Source organism: Hippocampus guttulatus, chromosome 7 (genome assembly GCF_054856545.1).
Source record: "Hippocampus guttulatus isolate MCC_2025c chromosome 7, RoL_Hgut_1.0, whole genome shotgun sequence".
Taxonomy (NCBI): domain Eukaryota; kingdom Metazoa; phylum Chordata; class Actinopteri; order Syngnathiformes; family Syngnathidae; genus Hippocampus; species Hippocampus guttulatus.
Window position 1 is genome coordinate 2217975 of NC_141267.1, and position 10319 is coordinate 2228293.

The window sequence follows — 10319 nt, forward strand, 5'->3', positions numbered from 1 at the left end:
CTTCTATGGTGCACAGGAGAAGACGGGTCACGACGCCGCTGCCGCTTCCTCTACTTTGAACTATTTCGAACTGTCAAGTATGAAGGTGGCGCCTGTGTGTGGAAAAAACCACGATGAGATCTCGTCCGAAAAGTGGTCAGCACTATAGGTGGTACTTTGTCTTACAGGAGGCAAATTTGCTTGAACCTTGGACCATTCCGGTGTCTGCAGAACGAGCCTCCTCCGCCGCGTCGCCGCCGTTTTCATCAGCGCAGGAGTTCAAGGCGGGAACCGCATCGTCATCCAGCTGGTCCTGCAAATACACACACAAGACAAGGCAGGGTGGCGTTTCCCCGCAGAGTTGCAGGTTTGCCCCTTTTTGCACACGTGGTGGCTTGGCGATTGGTGGAAAAGCTCACGCCCCGACTAGTTTTTGCACTCGGGCCAAAGTCGTATCCAAGATCGAAAATATCCTTTTGGCACCTCCGAGTCGTATCTTGGAGCCAAGAAGCAACGTTTTAGGGAGAGGAGAGGCTTCATGTTGGCTGTCTTCGCTCTTGTGACATGACCACTTGTGCAAGATTTTGAAAATGCACTTTTTTCCCCTCTGAATGAAACAACTTTGTCAAATATATCCCCCCCCCCTGTACATGTACAATTACACTGAGATTTCTCTGGGATATGACTAATTGAAAACAACCGACTCATCTTGAAAAAGAACAATTTGTTTTTAAAGACCCCCCCCAAAATGACACAACAAAAATTTCTCCTTAACAATGACCTATTTACCCTGACAATAAGACTTTGAAAAAAGTAGACTGATGAATCTCAAATTGACCACCTAAAGGGCCTTTTACCAGAAAATCTTAAGCGAGCCTTTGTCCCTCCCATGTCTCCTCTTAAGACTAGAATTTTTGAGGGGGAAATATCTCCGTCTCATTAAATTTGAAACAACACAAACTTCAAGGAGTCTTTTTTTTCTGCTCACAGTGGCCCCAATAATCCTCCATAATCAATAGAACATACTTTTCGCTTCATTTTTTATTGCGCCTGTCAGTCTTTTATACAAATCAATGGATACATTTTATTCACACACGTTGGGTGGCATGATTCGTTGCCAGTAACAAGTGGCAACGTGGCCGGACATACAATCACATGATTTCCACTTACCCCGTTATGTTTGCCAGCTCGAAAAGGAAGGAAGGAAGGAAGGCCGGCAGCGTCACGCGAGCGCCTTCCCGTCCAGGACGGCAAAGATGTCCCGGAGGGATCGCTCCACGCACCGCAAGAAGCGCGAGACGTCGTGTGCCGGGTAGCCGCTGACGTTGCAGCCGATCCAGTCGTCGTGGACGCCGTAGCCCACGCCCAGGCCGTCGGGCACCACGGGGGCAAAGCCGCCCAGCCGCACGGCCGGGCTGGACAGCGTGCTGGTGGACAGGATGTTGTGGTTGATGGCGGCGTAGGCGGGGTCGGCGTAAAGCTCGTGCGGCGGACGCCCGGCCGATGCCGACAGGTTGCGCAGGGCGAAGAGGTGCCGGTCGAAGCCCTGACCTGAAAAACAAACGGGGAGGGGTCAAGGTGGGGACACCGAAAGACGAGCAGTAGAGCTCATCCCGACTAAGCGGCGCTGCGCATCTCGACTCAAAAGATGTTGACATTCATAACCAATTCCAGGACGGTTGGATTTGGAAGTCTCAAGATTCAGTGAGATGAGCATTGGGTTCCACGTGGTGCGGCTCAGTTTGAGACGGTGCCCTGCGATGACTTTTTGCTTATATTGGAGCAAACTTCAAGTCGAGTCAGGAAAGTCGATGTGCCGCTTCCTTGGAGGAGACACCTCTCCCACAAAGGCGATTCCGTGCGTATCTCACGCTAAAGATCCAAGTGGAACAATTGGATTCGGTGCGCTTGCATCTTTTCAATCAAAACCAATTTTCCGGTTCAAAGTGCTTTTTGCTGCCCCCCATATGGGAAGCCCAGAGCCCCCCAGCTACTTTGTGAAACAAAGCTACATTCTACTTGCTAGCCGCAGGAGTTCCACAGGCCATAAAGGTCCCAGAGGACGACTTCTTCAGCTTGACGGCAAGCCTTCTCACCGGTTTGCGCCAACGGTTTCAGGGCTTGCGCCGCCTCGACTTCGGAGGCCACCGGGCGCTTGCCTTCGAGCTCCACCTGCGGCTGGCCCGCGCCCGGGTGTGGGGAAACACGTCGCGACGTTTGTCCTCCTCCGTGGGCTCCTTGGAGCCGCGCTTCCTTTGGTCCCTCACCCCGGACCCGTTTGCCAAGGGGGCCCAGACGACTGAGCAACTTGGATCATCGCGACGTACAAACGAACCCCAGCCACCAGCAAAAGGGGGCGGCGGCAGGAGGAGCCACAGAGTGGCGTGCTAGTGAATTTGCAAAGCCGGGGGTCAACCTCACCCATGGCGGCCTCCTTGGTCAGCTGCCCGTGGTAGGCGGAGCACTGGCGCAACATGTCCAGCAGCCCGTCGGCGGAGTGTCTGGCGGGCTCGCCGACGAAGGCACGCGCGCAGCGCTTAGTGAAGGCGCTGGCGGGGCGGATGGTTTCCGTGCGGCCGTGCCTGAAGGCGGCCGTGCTGCACGACTCGTACGTGGCCACCGTCTGGCCGTACTGCCGCAGGAAGGCCATCTGGAAAGCCAGCTGCGCCACCGCGTCCGGGCTCAGCTTGGACTTCTTCAGACGCTCCTTACCGCCACCTAAAGGGAAAACTCGTGTCATTGCAGCCCATCCACAAAAAACGCGACCAGCACGTCAGTCGACTTGTGTACGGGATTGTCGTGCTCCGGACATTTTTGCTTTTATTTAGGCGGATCCTAGTGGCACCTTGTTCTGTTTGTAGTTCATCGTTGTGCATTTCTGCACAATAGTCAAACATGTTTCAGGTGAGGAAATACTGACATCGGCACGCTGCTGCTACTATCCGTGAGATGTGTCCAAACTACGGCCCAGGGGCCCTTTGCAGCCCAGCCTCTGTTTTTCGGAGGCCCGCGGCAGGACCCAAACTGAGCAAATGAATAGATAATATTTGGTTCCTGATAAAAGGGGGGCGTTACCTGTAAAGTGCATGGCGCCGATGGTCAGCTGCGACACGGCGGCGTCAAATCCGGCTTTGGCCCGCTTGATGCCGGCCCGCAGCTCATCGTCCAGCTTGAAACTCAGCCGCCGCACCTGGGATGCCGAGCGGGCGCTAGTAGCGCAGCCGGGGTGCACCAGCGGCTTGCGGGTGGTGTCCTTGTAGATTTCGTTCAGGAAGCGCAGCACGGCCACGCCGTCGCCCCACGAGTGCTCAAAGTTGATGGCGGCGTGGCCGTCTTGGGCCACGATGATGCTGAACGACTTGTCAAACCTGCGGGGGAAGAAAACCAAATGGAGTTGAGCGGTCGTGAAGGCGCACTCACGAGTACGACGACTCGGCATGCGAGCCTAAAGACCGCCCGGTGTGCCGAACTGTCTTGCGCGTTGTGCCGGAACTAGTTCAAAGCCGTCTGTGCGCTTCGTGCAGCTGCCTGATATTTAGCTGAAGAAGGAGTTCGGGAGGAAAAAGTCGCTGTTCAACTCGTGCGTCGGACCGGCTCAGGAATGAGGAGCAGGAGCCTACTGGCGCGCCTACCAGCGGTTGACGCCGTCGCCGTGCAGCATGTTGTGCGACACGGCGACGGCGTCGCTGAGCGCCACGTCGTCCAGGCACAGGCAGAAGAGGGCGCTGTCCACCGTGGTCAGGGCCTTGCTGTTGCCCTCGGCGACCAGCTTGTCCCTCAGCCCCGCCCACACGTCGCGGTTCTCCGTCGTCAGGGCCCCCAGCGGGAAGTCGGGTGGCGGGATCGCGTCGGACAGAATGTAGCTGCGGGGCGGAGAAAGGTGCGCAAGAGAGAGCGCGATGGACTTTGAGGACAGGCGAGAGCTCTTTGTGTGTGAGCCAGGTGCCATCGCAGCGCGTTGGAGAGCGGCCGTACCTCAAGTTGTCGCATATCTGGGCCGGGGGCAGCATGTTGCCGTCGCGGTCCAGCACGTCAAAGACATACATGTTGCTCTTCCTCATGACCAGCAGGTGGCGCGCCGCGGGGTCGGTGACGAGCCGGTCCCGGCCCGGCCGCGGCAGGCGTGTGGAGTTGAAAAGGCGGAAGTACTGCGACATGTCCAGCGGGTAGGCGTTGACAATGTAGGCGCCGTACCAGGCGAGCCGGGCGGGCGCCCAGCGGATCAGCTTCTTGAAGGCGTCCGTGTCGCTGCGAGCCGGGTCCAGATGGAACACCTCGGGCTCCAGCAGCCCGGCGCGCAGCGTTTTCATGAAGCGCACGGCCGAGCACACCATGTTGCCGGCGCGCACCAGCTGCTGGTTGTACTCGCGCTTAGGGTCGTCGTTGAATGACATGAAGGGGTTGAAGTTCAACACCACCGGATCACGCGCCGACAGGTACATGTCGAACCACGGGCCTGAAACACACACCGGCGTGCGCGGGTGAGGGGGCAGGGGGCAGGGGCCGGCTACAAAAAAACACCCCCAGGCTTTCCTCTCCCCAGCCACTTTGGGCAATACAAATCAGAGAATATTTCCCGTTATGAGGCTGAAGTGCTGATGACTTGGACAATTTGTCCGTTATTTTGATCGTCAACTTCTCATCAATTCCTAACTCTCATCCATTAAGTGGTGCGGCAGGGCCTGGTCACAAGGCCACACTTTTCAACCACTGGAGTTGATTGCTTTCCTCTCAATCCAGGGTCACTGGAGCATCACCTGAGATGTAGCTGGTGTGCTTGTTTTTTCTGTCCTGAGCCAGCAACTCCTCCTGGAGCCTCTCGCCTTCACCGGCCAGGAAGTCCTGGGCCACCTTCTCTGTGTCGCTTAAGGAAAACAAAGACGATGTTTCATTTGGATTTTCACCAAAACTGTCCATGCTGATGACCTTTTTCATTTGATCCTAACCTGTATTGTCGGTCGTCCAGAAGAGGCCGTTGAGCGGCTAAGTACCTCCTGATGGTGTCCTCCAGTTTAGGAACGGGCAACCTGGACCAGGCAAAAGCAGGTCGATTTCAAGGTAACATTTAGACCTGGCCTGCGCAAATCCGGTCCTCGAGAGCCCCTCTCCTGCCTGTTTTAATTGTATTCATTCAAATGATCGGCTCATCGGCCAGCTTTGCAAAAGTCTGACAACGATCCGAGGAGAGAGAGAGAGAGCTAAAACAGGTAGTTCGAGGACCGGACTGGGGCACCCCTGGCGAACTCTGGAATGGCACAGAGAAGGTACAAATAATAATAATAATACATTTTATTTATAAGCGCCTTTCAAGACACCCAAGGACACTTTACAATAACAAAAAACACAAAACAATACGGGTTGAGCAGCGGCAGCCAAAACGCGCCAGCGTTCACTCAATACGGAAGTCAGAAAGAAACCACAAGGGAGGGAGAGGGGGAGAAAAAAACACGCTCGAACTACCCTCATTTTGCGGATAATTTGAGTTAGGCAAAAAATGTTATGTTTTTTGTTGTTTTCACCCAGTGGCCCTCTAGCGGCCACTGGGTGATTTCCAATGTGCACTTTCACCTACACTCAACGAAAGCGTTGAACGTATCACCTTGTGGGGAGTTAAAGTGACGTTCTCACCTTGGTAAACTCTTCTGATAGTGCATCGTTGGCACAAGGCTTCTGTGCAAATACTCCGAGGAGGACGACGACGACGTCTCGTAGTTTCGCTTGCTCAGCGCCCAACATAACCACCTCGAATGGATCAAACCGGCTGGTTTCCTCAAAGTATCCACGGAGAGCACTTTGGCCATAACGTGAAGGAGGGAAAAACACACACGAAGAGACCTGTTTGACAAAGAGACTCACAGGACGCGTGAGAACTGTCACTTGAAGCTAACTCCTTAGCAACTACGGCTAATTTCCCAAGCAACCGGCTTCCGTAGGGTGCTTGCGAGCGCTCAAATGTTTCCTTTTCGTTGCTTTTTTTAACGTTGTTGCAAAGCTTTGCCACATAGATGACTCCCACACTGGACTCTACCCACATTGACACTCATATTTTATGTTCTTTCTTAAATTTACTTTCTTCACACTTTGGAGGGGAAAAGGAGGGGATACGAATGAGATTCAGGAAGTTACGAGTCCGTTCATGTCACGTGACTTTATAAACCAACACGTCATGCTCCGAAGACCACACCCGAGTTGTTGTTGGGGTTTTTTTGGGCGGGGGGCGGTGCACATTAATCAACACAAGAATAAACAATGAATGCCCGGATTTAACATAAACGTTAGTTTTCAGCCGTAGTCCCAAGGCAGGTTTCTAAAATAGCACAGTGAGACACATCAAACTTTAAAAGAACGATGACAAAAATAAGAACCAAATAGGTGAGCCATCATAAAACAAACAGTTGCAGTACTCAATTTCAAGACAATAGACCGGGCAAACAGATCATTAACAGCTACAAACTTGCTGCCAAGAAGCCCACTGGAACGGGCTGGATCGAGTCTGGAAATGGTGTTTAATGGACGCATGTCTGATGACGATGATGATGAGTTAACGGTCAACTCGGAATTCTCACATTTAAAACTTTAAATAGAATAAGTAATAAAATAATTACGTCAAATTAGACTTTATTCGTGCGAGCACGAGTTCAACATATGACCACCGCAGTGCGACCTTTTGGCCAGTAGGTTGCATTGTTGCAGTTTCTTGTGCGCGCTGCGCCTGGTTTTTGATCCATTCTCGTGGATTTCGAGTCGATCGAGTTTCGGTTTTTCAATAACAAATGGATCCACCAAGACGTCATGACGCCATCGCGGGACGTTATTGTATCGCGACGCGGAGAGTACAAACCGACAATGTGAGGCCCGTACATTCGAAATTCATCTATCCGTTATTTGAACCACTTAATCCATTTGTTGAAAACTGCGCTGACCGTGACCTTACTCTGACGTCGATTTATCGCGCCGTCAGACAGCGGAGCCAACCCGGAAGCGCAGTTAGCAAACACTGCGGCAGCAAAGTTCGCCGACGGCTTCAGAGACTTTTGACTAACTCTCCTTCTTGCCAGCATTACGTAGTTTTTTGCCCCCAAAATGCCCGACCACCAACTACCACCACTGAGGTACGAACGCCGAGGTTACACATTGCTTGAATGTGTTCTTCACCGAAATCACCTGTATTATAACACACTTGTTACGTACAGGGTGGTGGCATTAATTGATCTCGGGTGATAAGAAAAGTTGTCACGATCCAACTGGTTTGCAATCAGTTGTTGGAAATTCTTGGTTATCATTGCATGACGTGAGGTTGTTGGAACTCAAGTGCCAGCCCTCCGTGCTGCGTGGGCATGCGCATGACGAGTAGTGATTTTATTTTAGTTCATTGCAATCGGTTTCTTTCTGTTCCTAACGCTTTTGTGAAGGATTGTGGCCGCGTGGTGCAGAGCCAGCGACGGGCTGGAGGGCTTCAAGGCTCACGCCGTGTTCCAGGAGATCAACAAGAAGCTGCAGCAAGTGAGAAGGAAGGCGGTGAAGGTGAAAGGTCACTCCAGGATGTGACGTGTACTTGATGTTTGAGCAGGAAGGCGACGCGTATGTGAAGAAGATCGGCGGCGTGTTTGCATTCAAGGTGAAGGATGGTCCGGGCGGCAAGGAGGCGACGTGGTTGGTGGATGTCAAGAACGGCAAAGGATGCGTGCACAACGACACAGGTGCCGCCCCCGCCCCTCACCACCACCGCCTAGTTGACCTCGTAAAGATGGCCTTTTGACTCAAAATGCGAAAATAAGTACAACGCATGAATGAATCTTTGTGTGGCAGACAAGAAAGCGGACTGCACCATTGCCATGTCTGACTCTGACCTGCTCGCCTTGATGACGGGAAAGATCAACCCTCAGACGGTATGCGTGCAGACATATATACTATGGAGAGCTGTCAAGATATCCGTCTAAAAAAAAAAATAGATGTCGACATTTTGCTCTCCAACTGTAAATGGCCGTTTACTGGTTGTCGGGCAATTTTCTGGCCTTGTTTTGCTTGCGCGCAGGCCTTCTTCCAGGGCAAACTGAAGATCACCGGCAACATGGGCCTGGCTATGAAGTTGCAGAACCTTCAGCTGCAGCCCGCCAAGGCCAAGCTGTAGCCGCCCGCAGGCGGGGGAGGGACGGCGGTCACGCGACTCTACTCCACTTCCGGTCCCACGAGTACCAGCTGAATAAAAGCCGCCACATTTGAGGAGGGAACAAAAATGTACATAGACGACGTGGGCCTCAGTTGTCTGCAAGGTGTCAACCATCTTTATCGTTGGTGTCATCCAAACTGTACTCTGGAAAACAAGGACCGACAGATTTCAAATACAAGCACGGGAGGTGAATGGAAGAGTCCGGCCTGCACGTCCTCGTGATTGCCGGCGCGCCCGCGGCCCTTCGTGAGGATGCGGCGCTTGAGAAAACCGATGGGCGCGTGCCACTGCGACCAACTTGCTAACGCCGTCGGAATGCATGCTTTTGCATTTTATGCGCCGGCCATTTGAAATCATGTCCTCTTTGCAATAAAGTGAATAAAAGTGCTTTGAATCTGATTCATTAACAATTGCAACCCTACTATGGTCGCTATTTTACAGTTTTTATCTATTGAGAAAATAAACTAGCTATTACTGTACAGTCACGTATGTGTGTATATATATACTGTATATCTATATATATATATATATATATATATACTGTATATCTATATATCTATATATATATATATATATATATATATATATATATATATATAATACCCAAAAAATGACAATGTAAAATTTCTATTATTGTCAAATGTGCTGTACGTATGTGTAACACAGCACAGATGAAATTTCAGCGTTCTTTGAAGAATGACTTGTTAAAAAAAGTCAATTAACCCCCCCCCCCCATTCTGTTTTGGTGGGGCGGGGCCAGCAGTTGTCGTACTTAAGGAAGATGGCTTGCGGGACTGAGCAGGACTGTATGACTTTCTTCAGCCAAATGATGAGTTGACCTGCTTTTTTTTAAAACCGTAGTAACTTGGGCCAGCTGAGCCTCTCGAGGCTTGCACATATGCGGCCCTCCTCTCACCTCAGGCAGGCAGGAGGGCCTCAGAGATGGACTTTGACACGTGTTTTCCGTTTCAGAGCGGCGTATTAATTTACTTCTTTTCCACCTTTGATCATCTGGACGTTTTTTCGGCTCTCTGACAACACGGGCGATGGTGCTTGTTTTTTTTTGTAGCTCACACCGAATGGTGCGTCACGAGAAAGAATTTGCTGTGTTTTGAGCCACTTCTGCGTGCCAGTTTTTGAAACAAGCTTCCAGATTGCCGCGCTCGCTGCACTCGTGTTGTTGACGTGACCCAGTTTTCTGCTCGGTGCTCACATCGGGATTACTCGTGTTGGAGCCCAGCGGGATTTGTGTCATAACAACAAAAAAGGGTGTGAGCGTGTGCGGAGGACACACCGCAACATGTTCACATCCCCACATTTGTAAGATCACCTGCAGTTTTTTGGATTTTGTGTGTGTGTGTGTCTGTGTGTCACTCACTGAATCGCTCAGTTTGCTTTCCCAGCATCGGCATTCAAGTTGAGCAAGTAACCGCGGTTGTCTGGAAGTGCGCCACTTTGGACACTGGTGTGGTTTCATTGGAATTCTGCTTTGGGTTGTTTTTCTTGAACCATCCCCTTGCTGCTCTTGATCTGTGAAGTGGCCTCCACAGTTGCTGTTGACACAGACAGTAAACAGCCGCAGAAATATTTTTGGGGGCCGACTTTGGACACTCAACTCATTTTTCTGGTCACACACAATGAATACAAATCAAAGCGGCTTACAATGTCGACATGCGTTTGTCAACTCAAGTCTCCAGTGTGTTTCTTGAGCACTTGAAAATATCCACCGCGGTACACAAAGTGCTGTACGCGGGGCAAATAGAATTCGATCAACAAACAAAAGAACAACCAAGACGGTCGAAAGCACAAAAACCGTCCAACTCAAAATCAAGTCTCGGGCCGAGTCCCAAGCCAAAGCCCGAAAATGATGGGCAGCGAGGGGGGCCAGTCAAGAGGTGAGCGGCAGCGTTCTAGACCAACCCGAGATGCTTCGTGGAGGATTGGCTGACTCCACGGTAAAGTGCGTTCCGGTCACCCGGCCGAGATGTGACCAAGGTATGAAGGACTGTTTCCAAGTGCTCTTGAGATTCGTTGATACGAATCAGGAATCGAAGAAACGTATCGCGGCTGGTTGTTTTGAGGCGGCGCGTCGGCCCCGTGCTGCAGAGACGATTGCGGCTGCGGCCTTCCCGTGCGGAGTTGTCTGCGTGCCTGCGCGGCTTTTCTCCGG

The 10319-nt window shown here is 51.8% G+C and overlaps 2 protein-coding genes across 3 annotated transcripts; one reads left to right on the forward strand and one right to left on the reverse strand.

Annotated features, from left to right (window-relative positions):
- Positions 1 to 165: 165 nt before the first annotated feature.
- On the reverse strand, positions 166 to 6680 carry LOC147201962 (carnitine O-palmitoyltransferase 2, mitochondrial-like). Of its 2 annotated transcripts, XM_086116329.1 has the most exons (10): positions 6434 to 6680; positions 5608 to 5770; positions 4926 to 5006; positions 4737 to 4843; positions 3955 to 4435; positions 3612 to 3842; positions 3055 to 3347; positions 2401 to 2697; positions 1150 to 1530; positions 166 to 292 (listed from the first exon to the last, which is right to left on the reverse strand). In XM_086116329.1, coding segments are annotated over exons 1-9 (1983 nt in total). In that variant the 5' UTR covers positions 6435 to 6680; the 3' UTR covers positions 166 to 292; positions 1150 to 1201. The 2 variants fall into 2 exon arrangements, with proteins under 2 accessions (XP_085972455.1, XP_085972454.1); XM_086116328.1 differs by having other exon boundaries at positions 5608 to 6680.
- Positions 6681 to 6911: 231 nt separating this feature from the next.
- scp2b (sterol carrier protein 2b) lies at positions 6912 to 8536 on the forward strand. Its single transcript, XM_086116330.1, has 5 exons — positions 6912 to 7091; positions 7392 to 7482; positions 7550 to 7679; positions 7789 to 7868; positions 8015 to 8536. Exons 1-5 carry the CDS (start codon positions 7063 to 7065, stop codon positions 8108 to 8110), a joined length of 426 nt encoding a protein of 141 aa, XP_085972456.1. The 5' UTR covers positions 6912 to 7062; the 3' UTR covers positions 8111 to 8536.
- The last annotated feature ends 1783 nt before the right edge of the window (positions 8537 to 10319 follow it).